The following is a 19,376-nucleotide window of genomic DNA, read 5'->3' on the forward strand; positions in this document are numbered from 1 at the left end:
TAAAATGAGACAAAAAGTGCCAAATTCTGACAAACTTTCACATGACATTGTTACATGAAAATGGAGAGAAAAAGGGTTTTATAATAAAATGCCAATACCTGTCAATGCAACAGTAGATGCGGGGCTTGTGCGTCGGCCATTGACAATACCATATAAATAAATCACATAATTAGTGCCAGCTATGAGATTGGAGAGTTGGGTGCTTTGCGTGTTGCCCAGTACCGTGTACTCCTGCGGATCTGTGAACCTGTCAGAATCTACAAGTTCTATAACAAAGCTTTCAAATGCTTTGTCCTTCCCCGTCCAAGAGAGGCTGAAGCTGTTTGAGGTAATGTCTGAAACCACTAGGTTGCCCACTTCAGGTTCTGCCTCTATAGGGATTGTTTTGGAAATAAAACTTCAGCACTTTTAAAAGCAACACAACAAAAGAGTACAGATTAGCTGAGAATCAAGTGACACAGTCTAAAACTCAGATGATGCTTCTCACACGCCTACTAGTAAAATCAGATGTCTCTAGATTGTCTTACTATTGTCAGTAGAACAATTTGTTCCCTATCAATCTTCAATTTAAGTAGTAAATATGCTACTTAATAAATCTTTTACAAACCCTATTGAAATATAATGGTTCAAAACCATTAGAAATCAACTTTCTGGGTCTTCAAATATCTTATTATATTGTTTTTCCGATAACTTTCAAGGATATACTTAGTTTCACTCGGCACGCGGTGACACATCACTAAGTGCTAAACACATATTACACCTGAACCGGTCAGCTGCGTGGTCTGAATTTTACTTAGTTTGTGAAAATTAAAATACTGCACAAAATTCTGCCTTATTTTATCTTAACAAGGGACATACTACCTTACAGTTGCACTGATAAATTTTATTGCATGCATATTGCAACATGCTTGTTGGTGATGGACTGGAAAGCTCGAGTTATCGAAGTTTAGGCAGGAATATTACGGCCTTTCACATCGGCGGGATTTTCCGGTCCCGCTGTAGTGAATGGAGATTTGGCTAGGTGCCAAACTCTCCATCCTTGCTGCTACGGCAGCGAGGTGTGAACGGCCAGTAAGATTGTGCCCTCGAGTGTTTTTCTCCAGTTATAAAGGACATCTGTAGTTGTAAATAATGATCTTTGCAAAAGACATGCACATGAGCTTTTGAGAAACAATAGAAAAAGGAATACATTCACAAAATAAATATTATCCGATTTTCAGCACAAGTTACGTACAATAAAATGCTCTCTATTTCGTGTTAAGTCAGAATGTGTGGCATTCCTCTCCTCCAAAACGAGACACGTTAGCCAGGATCAGGCTCTGTCTCCGCTGCCAGTGAGAATGGAGAATTTGGCACTCAGCCATATTTCCAGTCACTGCAGCGGGAAAGAAGATTCTGACCCATTATTGAAATTATTGAGAAGTTTGGTCATTCACTATATTGGGAGCTCGAATAAGAGTGATTGGGCGGCATGGTGGCACAGTGGTTAGCACCGCTGCCTCACAGGGACCTGGGTTCGATCCCGGCTTTGGGTGATTATCTGTCTGGAGTTTGCCCGGGTCCACGTGGGTTTCCCTGGGTGCTCCAGTTTCCTCCCACGGTCGAAAGATGTGTAGCTTAGGTGGATTGGCCATGTTAAATTGCCCCTTAGTGTACAAAGATGTGCAAATTAGGGGGATTAGCAAAGTAAGAACATAAGAACATAAGAAATAGGAGCAGGAGTAGGCCATCTAGCCCTTCGAGCCTGCCCCGCCATTCAATAAGATCACGTGATCTGTCGTGGCTCAGTTCCGCATTCTCGCCCTCTCCCCATAACCCTTAATCCCCTCTCTTATCAAAAACCCATCAACCCGCGTCTTAAAAATATTTAGCGAGGCAGCCTCCACCACTTCAACGGGCAGAGAATTCCAGAGATTCACCACCCTTTGAGTGAAGAAGTTCCTCCTCAACTCCGTTCTAAACCGCCCCCCCTTTATCTTGAGGCTGTGCCCCCTAGTCCTACTATCCTTTCTGAGCGGGAAGAGTCTCTCCACCTCTATCCTATCCATCCCATTCATCATCTTATACGTCTCAATGAGATCTCCCCTCATTCTTCTAAAATACTTGACGTTACGGGATAGGGCCAGGCTGTGATGTTCTGTCGGAGAAACGGTGCAGACTCAATGGGCTGAATGGCCTCCTTCTGCAATGTAAGGATTCTATGGTAAGTCTGAGCCGTTAAGATCGATGAGAGCAAATCCAAATTACAATTAAAATACATGTTACATTTTAATACAGATCGATAAGCAGGTGCGTCATAAAAACTGGTTGCTAAAAAGTAGTAATGAAGTAGAGGCAAACAAACGCTGGAAAGATCCAGCTGCAACACAAATACCTGTTGTAGCAACTGCACTAAGCGTTTGCAAGTGCTGTCCTTGATAAAGGCCAGAGAGGTAAATGACATAATCAGTGCTGGCTAAGAGCTTTGCGATGCCAATAGAGCGACGGTTGCCTGAGACAATGTGCTCCGAACTTTCGAAGATCCTGTTAGGATCTGTAATGTCTACCACAAAGCTTTCAAAGGTGCCATTTGCTATCCAAGACAGAATAAAACCATCTGAGGTCACATTGGAAATCATTAGGTTGCTAAGTTTGGGTTCGGTCACTGAGGAGAGGAAATAATTGGATGAAAGAAAATATTCAGTACACCAGAAATCAATAACCCTTTCCCAACATGTAACCTACAAGTTTCAACCATTAACTGGATTGTATATCGTAACACATCCGATATTAAATTACCAGTATTGAGAGAGCTGACCAAATACGTGTGCTCGCAAAAAGAAAATTTTTACAATGTTAGACATTTCCGTACTCAGCAAAACCTAACTGATAAAACAAAAGCAGAAGCGACATGAGTTCTTTGAAAGCTTAACATTGCAAGTAATGAATAACACCAAAGTGGATGGGCTCAGATTCAATGGATGATAAATAGCAACAAAAGAAACACTCACATCACAATCCTGGTTTCTGATTGTGTGAAAGTAAATCGTATGACACACAAATATGATATGCTTTAAAAAAAAACATCGTAAGAAGCCTCACAACACCAGGTTAAAGTCCAACAGGTTTATTTGGAATCATGAGCTTACAGTGCTCTGAAAGCTCGTAATTCTAAATAAAGTCCTGTTGGATTTTAACCTGGTGTTGTGAGGCTTCTTACTATGCTCACCCCAGTCCAACGCCAGCATCTCCACATCTTAAAAAAAATAAGGAATTTGCTATCAATTCATTCACATTTATATATTAATGACAGAAGCATGGCTTTTTAAGACAGAATAATACTGCAATCATAATCAATGTATTAACTTTCAACTTTTAGTATTTGAGACCACGAAAATATGAACTATTTACATATTTTAAATGCAAATATTTAATACAAACATTCTAATAAAACATCTCAATATTTTTACTATTAAGATCAGATTTGAACTGAGAAATCGCTGCAGCTATAGTAAGATGAAGGTAAAGTCGCCGTACTCCCAGGTGACCATAGGGTGTGACCGGTGGTAATTTAACCTGAGAATCACCACACCTCAAAGGCAAGACTGAGAAGGCGGGGACTTATTGAATAATCACTGGGTAAACACTGAACATGTATTCCTAGAAGATTCCTTTGCTGGTGATTTCAGCAGAGCTCTTTCTTAAGGCTCATGTTAAATCAATGGACAAATGATTGTCATCTGAACATGTTAAGGACTCACCAGCTCATATCTCCAACAGAAATGTCTGGGGCTGGGCGGGGGGTGGCATCTCCCTAACAAGCGTGAATTGGCTGGATTGCAGTGTCAGATGTGAAATGTTTTCAGCAAATATGAAAACGGCATCTTGAGCCCCCTTTCTCTGTCTGTGAGGTTGCTGGAGGGAGCTCAAGATCCAGAAGTCACAGTTCGCGCCAGCGAGAACGTGATTTCAGATCTTTCCTGCCCCTTGCCAACAATGCAATCAGGTTCATGCTCGTAGTAATGGGTGTGGGGCAGGGGAAAGGGATTTCATTTTCACAAGGATGCTCCTAATCATCCACTATTGCTTCGGTATCGGACAGATACCCTCGAGAAATGGCCGTCTATGTCATTATTCCAGGATTTCTGCACGTCATCCAAAGTTACAGTGGGTCGGGTGAAGTTGTGGAAGTTCTATCCCTACAGCCACATCTAAACATTCTCTATTAATACCACGGGACACATTTGTGACGAGTGTTCAATTCCTTTTCCCTCATGACTGTGCTTATAAAGATAGGATATTCATTTATTCTAATTTTGCATTGACTGATAGTGTTGTGCAGGAATCTTGTGAGATAACAGAACATCTAAATATTCATGTATTCCTGAAATAATGCACGTCAAATCCTATGAAATGACACAGGTAGGTTAGATTTTTATTCTTTATATTCTGCTACCTTTCTTCTAAATTAGAGGTCTCCAGTAGATGGCAGTTTAGGCTGTTCATTTTTTTCTCTTGTAAGTTTTTTTTGTAATAAAGGGTGGCACAGTGGTTGGCACTACTGCCTCACAGTGCCAGGGACCAGCATTCAATTCCCAGCTTGGGTCATTGTCTGTATGGAGTTTGTACATTCTCTCCGTGTCTATGTGGGTTTCCTCCTGGCCTTCCGGTTTCCTCCCACGGTCCAAAGGTGTGCGGGTTAGGTAGATTGGCCGTGTTAAATTGCCACTTGGCGTAGGTTAAATGTATGGGGCTACAAGGACAAGGGCTGGGTGGAATTGTTGTCGGTGCAGGTTCGATAGACCTGCTTCTGCACTGTAGGGGTTTGCACGTTCTCCTCGTGTCTGCGTGGGTTTCCTCCGGGTGCTCCGGTTTCCTCCCACAGTCCAAAGATGTGCGGGTTAGGTTGATTGGCCGTGCTAAGAAATTGCCCCTTAGTGTCCAGGGTTGCGTAGCTTAGAGGAATTGGTGGGTATAATATGTAGGGATATGGGGGTGAGGCCTGGGTGGAATTGTGTTCGGTGCAGACTCGATGGGCCGAAAGGGCCTCTTTCTGCACTGCAGGGTTCTATGATCTATGATGAAAACAAGGGCTTTTCCCTGGCTCTGTAGGTGAACTTAGTGAACAGTCTAGTTAAACAGACCAAAGAAAGCCTGCAGTTCAACCCCTGATCAGATGCAACGAGTTATCTGGTCTCATGGCGAGCGGCATTACAAATGGCCCTGATATCCGGAGATGTGAAGGAAAAATAGCCTGTGCTTCCTGCTTTGGATTGGCGTCCAATTATTCCTCCTGGAATTGTGCTGTAGCTAAACAAGTGGTGAGGCCACATCTGGAGCAGCGTGTGCAGTTTTGATCTCCTTACTTGTGAAAGGATATACTGGCACTGGAGGGGGTGCAGAGGAGATTCACTCGGTTGATTCCAGAGTTGAGAGGGTTGGCTTATGACGAGAGATAGAGTAGACTGGGACTATACTCATTGGAATTCAGAAGAATGAGGGGAGATCTTATCGAAACATAAAATTATGAAGGGAGTAGTTAAAATAGAAGCAGCAAGGTTGTTTCCACGGGCAGGTGAAACTAGAACTAGGTGGCATGGATTAAAATAAGAGGGGGAAGATTTAGGAGTGAGTTGCGGAGGAACTTCTTCGCCCAAAGGGTTGTGAATCTGTGGAACCCCCTGTCCAGTGAAGCAGTTGAGGCTACCTCATTGAATGTTTTTAGGGCAATTCTGAACAGTAAAGGAATTAAGGGTTGTGGTGAGCAGGCGGGCAAGTGGAGCTGAGTGCAGGAAACAAATCAGCTAAGGTCTTAGTGAGTGGCAGAGCAGGCTCGAGGGGCCAGATGGCCTACTCCTGCTCCTGGTTCTTGTGTTCATATAATCTGCTGGACTGCGATGCTTTAAAGGTAAAATAGCTTGCTGCTTCATTTAGCCTGCTGCTTGGTGGGATACCACAGGGTGACTGAAATGCAATGGAATTAAGGCCCATTGATGGTCAATGCTTTAGCGAAGGAAGATTGTGTGGCGGGAGTAATAGTCATCTTTCATTTGTAAAGAACCGGAAAAAGACAAAATAATTATTCAGCTGCACAAAGGTTCTGCACAATGTGTGAAGTTAGCAAAATAACATGATTTTAAGTAAGGAATCAAACAGGAGTGTAGCTGAGCGTTGTGCATCTGCATCATTACAGCTATAATTACTCATTCAACTTATGGGGCCCTGTTTCTAAAAACAGCAGCTTTTACAGCAATGTGATGTAACTCTGTTATTAAAGCATCACTTATAAATGTATGTTATTCATTGGATTCTTCTTTGCACCGTGAATCTATTAAAATTTCTTGATATTGGTAACTCTCACTGGATGTACATTGATTTGTACAAATGAAAATTGAAAGTACATTTAGACTTAGCTAAAAGGACTTTCTATGTTAATTTGTAACACAAACAAGTGCAAGCAGATATTCCAGTCTTATCACAGCAACAACCATGTATCTGGGCTTTACAAATTTCAAGTCTCATGCAACCCATGCATTTCTACAGTTTGCAGAAACAGGTTTGCAAACTGTTCCATACAGTGGTTTGACATTAATATTTGTTTGGCATAAAAGGAAGGTAGAGGCACAAATTAAGATTTATGAAAACACCAAAGCTCTCATTCAATAATAAACAATTAGTAGATATTTGAGACATTGCATTTCATGACCATCATACTTTGAACTGTGGGTCTGATAAGTATCATACATACGACATTAATAGTTTAGTAACTTTGACCTCATGAGTAAGGATGCCACCTTACAGAATTTGAATAATCTCTTTTGACATGAAAAAAATCACGTACCAAATTTATGGCTTTTAAATTAAATCCCATGCCCCACCCCTCGGTGCGAAGTTGATTAATATTTAAATGATTTCCCAATGCAACAAGAGAATGGGGACTCAAATCATAAATCCCAGATTCTTGCCCTAAGTAGAAGGTGGCAGCCCTACAGGGGTGAGATAGGTTATCAGAATCCAATGTCAAACCAGATGTACCAATGCATAAAAGTCACTTGTCACTTTCACGCAGACAATCTCTTCAGGCAACAAACCTTTGAGGGGAGGGGGTGGAGAATGAAAGTCAACCTCATTAGTAAAGAGAGTTTTTTGCAGAGTCTGATGCATTTCCTTATGGCTGTGATGTTTAATTATTGCAACAAGAAAGCAAAATGCCATTAAGATTCATGCATTTTAAGGAAAAATTCCAACCATTCAGTGAGACCATTTCCTATGAATCAAAATGAAAGAATGATTTGAGTGGGTTGAAACACCATTTCCGCCTTTCAACGCACGGCCTGCAAAGGATCAACAATGACAACTGGAGGTAGACTGAGCAATTAATAAGCACTGACGGACCGTCTCTTCTTCCCTGTGTGAAGAATAAGAAGGCAGAAGATAAATAAATCAAAATACCTGTTTGAGCTTCAGTGTATAGCGGCTTTGTTTGCTGGCCATGAATTATACCATAGACAGACACCTCATAGGCAGTGTCAGCACGCAGACTTGGGATGTCTATGGAATATTGATCACCTGGCACTGTGTATGTTAACGGTTCGAACAACCCATCAGAGTCTTTGATATCTACAACAAAGCTTTCAAAGGGCTCGTCAGCTGTCCAAGAGAGTCTGAAGCTGGCGGAGGTAACTTCCGAGACCATTAAGTTTTCAAGTTCAGATTCTGGCGAGGTAATAAATATTAGGAAATATTAAACGATGAACTGCAAAATTGCATAAGATAAAAGATCTACAACCACTAACACGACGCCGTGCAGTCTGCAATACAATGAATGGTGAATTCAGAGGCGGCAAGAAGGAGCCTGAAGCAGTTCACAGCAACTTGTAACACTGGACATAAATATGTATAAAGCACACAGAACATATATGCAATGAACGGCAAGTGGGAGTCTGAAAGTGACCCAGACAATGAGGTAGCATTAGTATGGTATGGAGCGATGGTGAGAAGGCAGCAGAATTCCTTTCAGTATCACTGGTCAGAAAAAAAACACGGTCACCTGTAAAAGAATAAATTAAGTGAGAGTATCTGCACGTTACAACTATAGGCTACATACAAGGTCAGTCTACAGCTATAAGCTACTCTTGTACATACAAGGTGAATCTAGACCTGCATCCTAGAAGATTAAAATTTAAAAAATTACTTAAAATGTCCACATCAAACAAGTGATGAGGCAATGTTGAGACGCTAGTTTGCCACTCAGCTATCTATCATTAATTGATCTGCCTGGAGAGACTCTATTTAAGATGGGTTTTTTATTCATACGTGGCACATGGGCAGCATTTATTACCCATCCCTAGTTGCCCTTGAGAAGGTGGTGGTGAGCCGCCTTCTTGAATTGCTGGCAGTCCACGTGCTGTGGGTTGACTCACAATGCCGTTAGGGAGGGAATTTGACTCAGCGACTGCGAAGCCACAGCGATGTATTCCCAAGTTAGGAAGGTGAGTGGCCTGGATGGGAACTTGCAAGTGGTGGTGTTCCCATGTATCTGCTGCTCTTGTCCTTCTAGATGGAAGTGGTCGAGGGTTTGGAAGGTGCTGTCTAAGGATCTTTGATGAATTGCTGCAGTGCATCTTTTGGATTGTACACACTGCTGCTACTGAGTGGTGTTGGTGCTGGAGGGTGTGAATGTTGTAGAGGTGGTGCCAATCAAGTGGGCTACTTTTTTCCTGGATGGCGTCAAGATTTTTGAATGTTGTTGGAGCTGCACTCATCCAGGCAAGTGGGGAATATTCTATCACGCTCCTGACTTGTGCCTCGTAGATAGTGAATAGGCTTTGGGGAGTCAGGAGTGAGTTACTCGTTACAGGTGGGTCAATAATGCACTGCAACTCTTAAACATAAAATGGATCATCTTATATTGCATCCTTTAAAAATACTGAAATGAATTTAGCCAAAGAGTAACACTTTAGATAGTCATGCAGGTTCTAATCTATTAAAACAAATGGAATGAAAAAGTTACCTTGGTCAGTCAGCTTCTAATAGCATTACACATTTTGGAACAGGGCAATACAGTCTAGGAATATGTATTCATTGATCTCTACCTGTGTGACTGTAAAATATTCTTAATGCTAATGGACTAGAGAGGGGAATCCGTCTTCAATTTCCACGCCAGGTTGATTGGTTTCTCTGCTGAACTGTCCATGCGCGTGAATGCAGGGTCATGCTGAGGGAACTGATCATTGTAATTACCCTCACAACTCTTGGGTGGGGGAAAGTGGGAAATTGGACTGGGGATCTGGTTTGGAACCCTATCAGATGGTCACTTAGAAGCGGGCACGCTCGGGCATCGATCAGTCAAATAACCAATCAAATCTCACTGCCTCAGGAATCAGAGAAGAATTGCTATTGGAGGGCATTGCTATCAGTGCGACCAGACACCAGTGAGAGTCAGCACCATAAGGAGTGACACGATAAACTGGAGGGGTCATTTTAAAAAGTCAATAAACAGATATTGTGTGAGCAATAAGTTTCTTAATAAAAAAATATGAAACATTATGGACATTTTCTGTACTGGATTTGATATCCAGGCACAAGAGAAGATAATAGCAACGGGTCTTGTCTTGAGACATGAAGACTCATGAGACAGAAGCAAGGTCAGAGAATCAGCTTTATTTATGACCCGCTATTGACCCAACATTCCCATTTGATGAGTCTGTAGACCTGGCGTGGAGCTTTTCAAATTTACCCTATCAACATTCATTAAAAGGACAGGCAGGATAGGATAGGCTGGGACTTTTCTCTCTGAAGAGTAAGCAGATGAGGGGTGATCTTATAGAGGTGTATAAAATCATTAGGGGCATAGGTAAGATAAGTAATCAAAGTCTATTCCCCAGGGCATGGGTGTCTAAAACTAGAGGGCATTGGTGTAAGTTGAAAGCGGAAAAACTTAAAGGGATAGTGAGGGGCAACTTTTTCGTGTAGAGGGTGGGGTGTATGATGGAATAAGCTGCCAGAGGTGGTGGTAGAGGTGGGTACGCTTACAATATTTAAAAAACATTTGCACACTGATGGGAAAGGTTTAGAGGGATATGGGCCAAATGCAGGCAAGTGGGACTAGTTCAGTTTAGGAAACCTAGTTGGCGTGGATGAGTTGGGCCAAAGGGCCTGTCTCCATGCTGTGTATCTCTATCACTCTATGACACTCTTACTGCGCTTTGAACAAGTGCTCCTGCAAGTTCAGAAAGCCAGTCGCAGTACATGATAACCTAAAAGGCAACGGTACAGATTTCAATTCGAAAAAGGACCTTGGATATGGGCAAAAAAATAATGTGCTGACAACTCCATTTTGGAACTGAATTCAGTACCAAGTCCAGTGCAGTGTGTTTGCCACTGGGTGGCATCAGGTAACGAGGGTTAAGACTCATTGTGAACCTACTCAAAACAAAGCTGCCGTATAATGCCATGCTGTGCCCTTGCCGTAACAATTGGACAAATGGGGACAGAAAACGTACAGCTGAAGCTATGGGAAGGGTTAGAAATGTATTTATGTCACATGCAGAAGGCAACAAATTCTCCTGCCTCCTAAATGGAACAGGGTGCAGCTCAAGCACAATGAATGACAAGCGTTTGAATGCAAATCAAAGATTGGCACAGATTGCTCCTGGATAATGGAAAGGAGCGAATGGCAGCACGTTGATGAGAAAAGCATCGTTTGGAGGTCGAGGAGTACCTGTTCTTGCAATAAGGTTCAGTGGTTGAGAAAGCCGGCCTTGGATTACTCCATAAAGGTCAATCTCGTAACCAGTGCCAGCTACCAGCCCCGTTACATAAGTCGCGTGCTGATCACCTGGTAGGGAAAGCTTCAAAGGGACACTCATTCCATTAAGATCCTTCACTGTTAAAAGAAAACTATCAAAAACTCCCTTCTCTGCAGTCCACGATAGCCTGAGGCTGGTGGAAGTTACATTTTCCAGCGCAAGACCCTCGAGCTTGGCGGTTTCGGAGCTTGGAGAATGGGTAGTAGGAGTGTCAAAGGGTTCTGAAACAGATGTGTTTGGATTAGAATTATGCGAACAATCCATGGGATAGCCTCATTCATAAATAGGTCGGGTGAGAGAAGCTCTCAAGCGTCCCTGTCTCCATCTGAGGTTACCGTAAGTGCAAAACATACACATTAGAAGTTACATTCCCCCCACTCCCCCCATCCCAAAAAAAGCCTAGATATGAAAGGCAATCCCTTGTCGAGTTCTGAAAAATAAATAACTATGTCTTGTCATCTCATATTTTTACACCTTAGGAAAGAAAGTTTGGTTAAATAGCAATCCCTCCAATCCTAGAGTAGCATCTGTTTGTTGAGTGTTAGTTTAACTTTGACATTTGTAATGAGTCAAACTTAATGGCCAGAATTTTACTGCCATGCCCGCCCTGGAATTGAGGCAAACGAGGTTCGCAGAACGGAATTTGTCGATGGCTTTGGGTGGGATTTTACGAGCCTTGCCCAAGTGAATGAAATCAGCTCAGTGCACTCACACTGGGGATTAAACTAGATTTCTTCTTCGACTGGAAGCCTAGGTATTGAAGAGTCACCAATATTCTATCAACCATAACTATCAGCCAGTAGTTAGCCAAGAGAGATGTATGCAAAGATCACATTGAAATAGGAGTCAGCTATTCAGCCCCTCGAGCCTATTCTGCCATTTCATCAGGTCACGGCTGATCTGTATCTCAATTCATCTCCCTACCTTTTCATTCCTTTAATGGGTCAAGAACCAAATTAACTAAAGGACTTGTGATACCTTTGCCCATGCTGTCCATTGAACGCTTTCAAAACAGCATTCACATTGGTTGAAAATCTGTTACTTTACTCTTGTAGTGGGCACTAAATGTATGAACAGTTCATTGACAATAGCAGAAATCGCTTTGATTTCACAAGAGACAAAGCAGCAATGTACAGTCAATCCTCTCAATAGAATTATACTGGTTTGTGACATACTGCTCTTAAGAACATGAGGATAGTTTTATTACAGAATCCCTAGAGTGCAGAAGAAGGCTGTTCAGCCCATCGAGACCACACCAACCCTCTAACAGTTATTATCCAGGTCCACTAACCTGCCCTATACTATGGTTAATCCATGTAATCTACATATCCTGGGAAACCTAAGGGGCAATTTACCATAACCAACTGTCAAAACCAGCACATCATTCGGACATCATTATGCTACTGAATGGAAACATTTCTTCTCTGAGGGTTGAGAATCTTTGGAACTCCTTGCCACAGGTATCTGTGGGGATAGAGTCCTTGTGTATATTTAAGGCTGAGATAGATAGATTCTTGATCAGTAAGGGAATTAAGGGTTACAGGAAAAGTTTAGGAAATTGGACATGATGGATATTGGATCAGCTATGATCCTACTGAGTGGCGGAGCAGGCTTTAGGGACCAAACTGCCTTCTATTGTTCCTATTTCTTTTGGTCTTATGGATAAGAAGAAATCAAGGATGTTATTGGTGAATTAAATTAGATTATCCCACCTCATTAGAATTTCTGAAATTTAGTTCACTGGCAAACAATTGTGCTTTTCTAGAATTTGTGTCGCATTTTTTAAAGCCTGTTAGCTCAACTAGGATTCTTTCAATTCCAGTGTCAATGAAATTGTTGATCTGTTTCTTTCCTTCCATCAACAGCTTCTTAAATTGCTGGGTGAAGTTGCCATCCTGCATTATGTATGTGAAGTTAAGTAGCATGCAGACATGTGATGGTGATGGGGAGAATTGCCATCATGTTTCATTCTGTCTGCTGTTTGTGATTGAGGTCAAATCCCTCATGGTGATGTTCAACAAAAGGCGGAAAACCCTCCTCACGTTCAGGCAACGTTCCTCCCTTAATCAGTATCAACTAAAAAGAGAATGACTGAGCTTCAGAGCAATTTTGTGGGACATGTTAGACTCAGAAAGATGTTGTTTTTCTCTATATACCAAACTCACTGCATCTCAAAGTATTTGTCATGTGGGACACTTGAAGATATTAATGGCAAGTTAATGGGGCTAGAGGTAGACAAGTCTCCGAATCCTGATGGAATGCATTCCAGGGTACTAAAAGAGATGGCTGGAGACGTAGCAAATGCACTAGTGGTAATTTACCAAAATTCGCTGGACTCTGGCGTGGTTCCTGCAGATTGGAAAACAGCAAATGTGACGCCACTGTTTAAAAAAGAAGGTAGACAAAAGGCAGATAACTATAGGCCAGTTAGCTTAACTTCTGCAGTAGGGAAATGCTTGAATCTATCAAGGAAGAAATAGCGAGACATCTGGATATAAATTGTCTCATTGGTAAGACACAGCATGGGTTCATGAAGGACAAGTCATGTTTGACTAATTTGGTGGAATTCTTTGAGAACATTACATGTGCAGTGGACAATGGAGAATCTGTGGATGTGATGTACCTGGATTTCCAGAAGGCATTTGACAAGGTGCCACGCCAAAGACGGCAACATAAGATAAAAGGTGCAGCGTTGCGGGTAATGTATTAGTATGGATAGTGGGAGTAAATGAGTGTTTTTCTGGTTGGCGATCAGTGACTAGTGGTGTGCCTCAGGGATCAGCATTGGGACCGCAATTGTTTACAATTTACATAGATGATTTGGAATTGGGGACCAAGTGTAGTGTGTCAAAATTTGCAGATGATACTAAGATGGGTGGAAGAGCAAAGTGTGCAGAGGATGCTGAAAGTCTGTAAAGGGATATAGATCATTTAAGTGAGAGTTGGTAAATGTGAGGTCTTCCATTGTGGTAGGAGTAATAGCAAAATGGACTATTATTTAAATGGTAAAAAATTGCAGCATGCTACTGTGCAGAGAGACCTGGATGTCCTTGTATAAGAATCTCAAGGAGTTGGTTTGCAGGTGCAGCAGGTAATTAAGAAGGCAAATAAAATTTTGTCCTGCATTGCTAGAGAGATGGAGTTTAAAAACAGCAAGATTATATTGCAGTTATATAAAGGTGCTGGTGAGACCACACTTGGAGTACTGTGTACAGTTTTGGTCTCCTTACTTGAGAAAGGATCTACTGGCACTGGAGGGGATGCAGAGGAGATTCAGTAGGTTGATTCTGGAGCTGAGAGCGTTGGCTTATGAGGAGAGGCTGAGTATACCGGGGCTATAATCATTGGAATTCAGAAGAATGAGGGGAGGTCTTATAAAAACATTTAAGATTATGAAGAGAATAGATAAGGTAGAAGCAGGGAAATTATTCCCACTGGTGGGTGAAACTAGAACTAGGGTGCACCACCTCAAAATAAGGGGAAGCAAATTTTGGACTGAGTTGAGGAGGAACTTCTTCACACAAAGGGTTGTGGATCTGTGGAATTCCCTGCCCAGGGAAGCAGTTGAAGCTACCTCGTTGAATGTTTTTAAGGCAAGGATAAATATAGTTTTGAACAGTAAAGGAATTAAGGGTTATGGTGAGTGGGTGGGTAAGTGGAGCCGAGTCCACGAAAAGATCAACCATGATCTTATTGAATGGCGGAGCAGGCTCGAGGGGCCAGATGGCCTACTCCTGCTCTTAGTTCTGATGAATAACTGCGAGTACTTTGACATATATGATTACATATACATATTGCAAATGGCTTCACTTTTAAGGAATGAAAGAAATGGCACATTTCCGGATGATGACGGAATATTTTGGCTTTGGAATTTTTCAGTGTTAGGTGAAGTGGAGAAGTATAATACCTGTGTTCTCCTGCTGGCACAAAGATTGTCACAATGAGCCAGAAAGCCCCTTGGGTAGATTCCTAGTCTGCCCTGCCTTGAACAATGTATCATGTATCATTGTACTGAGATGATTTGGGAGAAGATACACACATTCTTCCCTGTAACACCACCCACCGACACACGCACACACATGCACCACACGTGGGATAACAAGCTGTGTCTTTACTTCAAAGTTACGGTGTCCAACTTCAAATGTGCAGATTGGGATTATCCCGAATCCCAAATTTTGGAACAGTTGGATCCATATTGAGACGTAATTTCTGCGCATTTTTACATGGAAGACCATGACCAATACCTTATCCAACATCGTGGCCTTGCAGTCAGCGGCAATGGTTACATTCCACGACACTGTTGTATTTGCATTCCCTATATTGGTCCACGGTTGTCAACGATTTTATGTTTTCCTAGGACAATCTTTCCATTTTGGGCTCTCCCTTAACATCGAGCCTCTCCCAGATCTAAACACGTGACTCAATCTGTCTTTTACCGGAACGGCCTGAAGTCATGCTGTGATCAGGGGCATTGCATAAAGACAGGGGGAGGTTCTGCGTATGATCCCGATGAGGAGAGGAAGGGGAAAGAGGGGTATATGGGGGGGGGGGAAGAAAAAAATAGATTGTGAATAGAAAAAAAAATACCTGTTGTGGCTTCTGCATTCAGAGGATCTGAACGCCAATTTCCCACAAATCCGTATAAATATACCTTATAATGTGTACTATCCAAGAGGCCAGTTATTTCCGTGCTACGAAAGTCACCATCTAGGGACATTTCCAGTGGTCCATACAGCCCAGTGGAATCTGTGACCACTAACAGAAAGCTGTCAAAAGATCCATTTTGCAACGTCCAAGAGAGCTTAACACTTTTGGAAGTAGCGTTTACCACAGTAAGGCTTGCTAGTTTACTATGCAAAACCCCTTTCTCTGAATGGATTGAGGGCCCATTGTTAAAACTTCCGTCTTTGTGCAGCCGAGCAGTGTGGGATGTTGTATGATCTATCAGCTTGCCAGCTAAAAATAATTTTGAAGGAATAGTGTTTCAAAATGCTATGCCACCAGCAGAACAACATTTAAAAAAAAAGAACAACATCGTTAAAAGGGTCATGCTTCCAGTTACACAATGTCATGTGTTGGAGATGGGGAGGGTGGTACTTGGACTAATTTATCATCACGTTGAGAGAAGTGGTTCACCTCACAAATCATTTGTAACTCGATTTGCATGGCCAATTGTGCAAACGCGGTGAGTTTAATCGGCTATTGTTTCGGCAGTAACTGGAAACAATTTGGCATCCATTTAAAGATAAAACTGGTACTTGCACTACATATCAATGTCAAGCGGAAGCGTTCGGTTCCTCAGACAGGCGCCTGTTATAAACTCCAGCACCCAGATATTTATTAAGGACAACATGATGTTGGGAGAAATTAGTATTGGAGGAAATGAGGATGAAGCAAGTTGCAAAATATTCGGAATTGAGGGGTAGACTACTTCAAAGCATCAATGCAATATTAATAAACATGGATAATGTCCCGAACATCATGCTTCTGTCTACATTACGGCAGCATTCTAACCTCAGCTACAATTACAGCCTACGTCTAAACAGCGTAAGTCACACAGACAGAAAATGGTCACTACACCCTACAACAAACACAAGCGAGTAAGTAACAGAGGACAATCAGCCCCTCCAAGTTCATGCTCTGCCCTTTTCTCCATTTGCCCCACTTTTTGTTTTAAACACTGTAACCAACTCCTCTGCACCAAAAGGGTGAAACATAGTTTCGACCAGTCAACAAATCACAAAGGACCGTGACGAAAGACACTCAACGCCTCTGAAAACAATTAATAAGCCATGCGGGCTGGCGTCCCCTTTTCTGGTAGTGCGCCCATGCTTTGTAATTCTCAAGCTGGAGCCCATTTTACGAGGGAAACTACTCTAGCCGATCTGGGACAACGTGCTGATGGCAACATTAATGCTCGGTCATGCAGGTAACAGCTCCAACTAGCCAGGGGCCATAGTATGGTCAAAATAGCCAGGATTCTCTATGCAATACCAGTTTTAGTCGGTCTTAACATCACAAATAACTGAAAGGCAGTCTGGAATCAAAACGGTAAGGCTAAATACCTGTGGTAGCTATAATGTTCAGCGGCTCTGAGCGGTGACCATCAGCAATTCCATACAGAGTTATCAAATAAGGAGTGGAGGGCATTAGAGCTCTTATTTCAGCAGCTAAATCATCACCAGTCACGGAGATCTCTGTCTCGTCATCAGCTCCGAGCTCACTTTTATACTTTATGATAAAATAGTCATAGAATCCTACATCTGCCGTCCAGGAAAGTCTCACAGCGTCCGAGGTTACATCGGAAACAGTTAGGTTACTCAGTTCACCATCACCAGTCCCGGAAAACTCGGGCACAGAAGCTTCTGATGGCAAGGAAACAACTGGCACTGTTATTCCTCCATGCGGAGGAGGCGTGCTAGCCTCCTCCATAATATGAGTGGATGCTGGCTCCAACATCGCTACAAAAGGTAGTTCAAACATTTTAGTGCAAATCAGTTCAGTAGTATTGAAGGAGGAAAAACTGTTACAATTGTGCATTTGCTTATTCAGAAGTGGCTGCTGCATCTGCAATATCACAAGTCGTTATACTAAAGTCCTTAAAAAAAAAGTTAATAGCCTGAAAAAGATGCAGTTGATTTAATTAACTTTCACATTGGTTCCTGCAAGCGACCTAATTAAATGGGAATAAAAAAAAGGCACAACGTTAGAAACAATCAATTTGTTTTTTTTCCATTGCAACATAAAGGAACTGTTCTCCGATAACCAGGGGTGGGGTGGCTGGGTAGAGATCTATGTCTCGGTCTAAGTTGCTATGGATGCACTGGAACCATTTTAATGAGATAGGGAACAGTCACCTGGCCTGGGCTTTCACTTTGACCGTTCGGGTGGCAGCTCCAACATTGGCACTGCCTAAACACGGGATGGCAGCTGAGCCTGGCTCCAAATCACACTGAACAGAGCGTCTGACGTGTAGGGGGACTGGGGGAGGGTGGCAAGTGCAGACTGAAAACCGCAAGTAAGAGTTTCTTTAAAAGTTCCTCTACTATGTCGGTTGAAGGGGAAACTCCTGGCAGCTGTTGAAGAGGTTGGAGGACTGACTACGGGCCTTATACTTCTTCTTGTTCCGTCAGCACTGGACCCATTCGAGGGATGGGCCAGTGCCATGGTCACCCCTCAACCTCACAAATCTAACTTTTTTGAGGTATACTTGCTCTGTGAGTACTGAGAGCAAAATATTCAGAATCCATTTTACAAGCAGGTTTTTAGTGGATTGTGCACTACGCATCACCCGTGAGGACACTACGCCTGAGATGGCTCACTTTCCAACATAATCTCTCTGCATCTGGAACGTTGGTGTATCCGGTCAAAATACAGAATAAGAAATCTGGATGCTCCACAGGCTGGAAAGATCCAACGCAAAAGGCGTGAGAAGCTCTTATCGAGGATATAAGGTATGGATAAAGTGGGCATGGAGCAGATGCTTCCCTTTTGCGGGGCATACTTTAACCAGAGGTAACAGTGTCAGGATAAGGGGCAGCGAACTTAAAACAGAGTCGAGGAGAAACTACTTCTCCCAAAGGGTTGTGAATCTGTGAGTGTGGTGGATGCTGGGACAGTGAGTAAATTGAAGGAGGAGTCAGACAGATTTTTTATTTGGTAATGGATTGAAGCGTTATGGGGAGAAGACAGGAAAATGGGGGTGAGGAGCATATCAGCCGTGATCGAATGGCAGACTGGACTTGATGGGCTGAATGGCCTAATTCTGCTCTTATATCTCATGAAATTATGAGGCTAGGGAAGCTGGACAGGACAATCTTCTCTTGTATTTTGACTGGATGCATCAATGTTCCAGACAGAGATTATGTTGGAAAGTGAGCTATCTCAGAAGTAGTGTCCTCACCGGCAACGAGTAGTCCACAATTCAGTAAAAACCTGCTTTTAAAATGGATTCTGAATATTTTGCTCTCAGTACTCACAGACCAAGTATATCTCAAAAAAGTTAGATTAATCAATTAAGTACTTTAGAGAAGAGTATCTCTTGGAGTCTTTTGCAACATTTTCTTTCAAGTTCAGGAGTAGCTCCCTGTGCGACTTGGGACAGTGTCTTAACAGAATGAAATATTTTTAAGCAAAATTCCTCGGCTCGGGATTAGAATAGAAGTAACTGCAAGATTATAAAAAAAAGGAGAACGTTATTTTGGAATTTATCTCTAACACTTTGAATTTGAATGAAAATCTTTTCCTATTGCAGCAGATAATGGTGGCACAGTGGTTAGTACTGCTGCGTCACAGCATCAGGGACCCAGGTTCAATTCCCGACTTTGGTCACTGTCTGTGTGGAGTCTGCATGTTCTCCCCACGTCAGCGTGGGTTTCTTCCCAAAGTCCGAAAGAAGTGCCAGTTAGGTGCGTTGGCCATGCGAAATTCTCCCTCAGTTACCCAAACGGGCGCCAGAGTGTGGCGACGAGGGGATTTTCACAGTGACTTCATTGCAACGTTAATGTAAGCCTACTTGTGACATTAATAAATGAAAAAAAAAAGCACAGCAGGTTGGACTACCTGTAGAATATGTTTACTGTGTTC

The 19,376-nt window shown here is 42.4% G+C and overlaps 1 protein-coding gene across 1 annotated transcript in view; it reads right to left on the reverse strand.

The window, feature by feature from the left end:
* Nucleotides 1-19,376, reverse strand: part of LOC145358118 (tenascin-like) — a 141,776-nt gene that overhangs the window by 37,481 nt on the left and 84,919 nt on the right. The window contains exons 12-15 of the mRNA XM_080211792.1: nucleotides 16,856-17,251; nucleotides 15,378-15,746; nucleotides 10,703-11,011; nucleotides 7,432-7,695 (exon numbers count right to left, since the gene is read on the reverse strand). Coding sequence (XP_080067918.1) covers nucleotides 7,432-7,695; nucleotides 10,703-11,011; nucleotides 15,378-15,746; nucleotides 16,856-17,251 — 1,338 coding nt within the window. The remainder of the gene's footprint in view (nucleotides 1-7,431; nucleotides 7,696-10,702; nucleotides 11,012-15,377; nucleotides 15,747-16,855; nucleotides 17,252-19,376) is intronic.

The sequence above is a fragment of the Carcharhinus amblyrhynchos genome, chromosome 25, assembly GCF_965287045.1.
Source record: "Carcharhinus amblyrhynchos chromosome 25, sCarAmb.v2.hapA, whole genome shotgun sequence".
Lineage (NCBI taxonomy): Eukaryota > Metazoa > Chordata > Chondrichthyes > Carcharhiniformes > Carcharhinidae > Carcharhinus > Carcharhinus amblyrhynchos.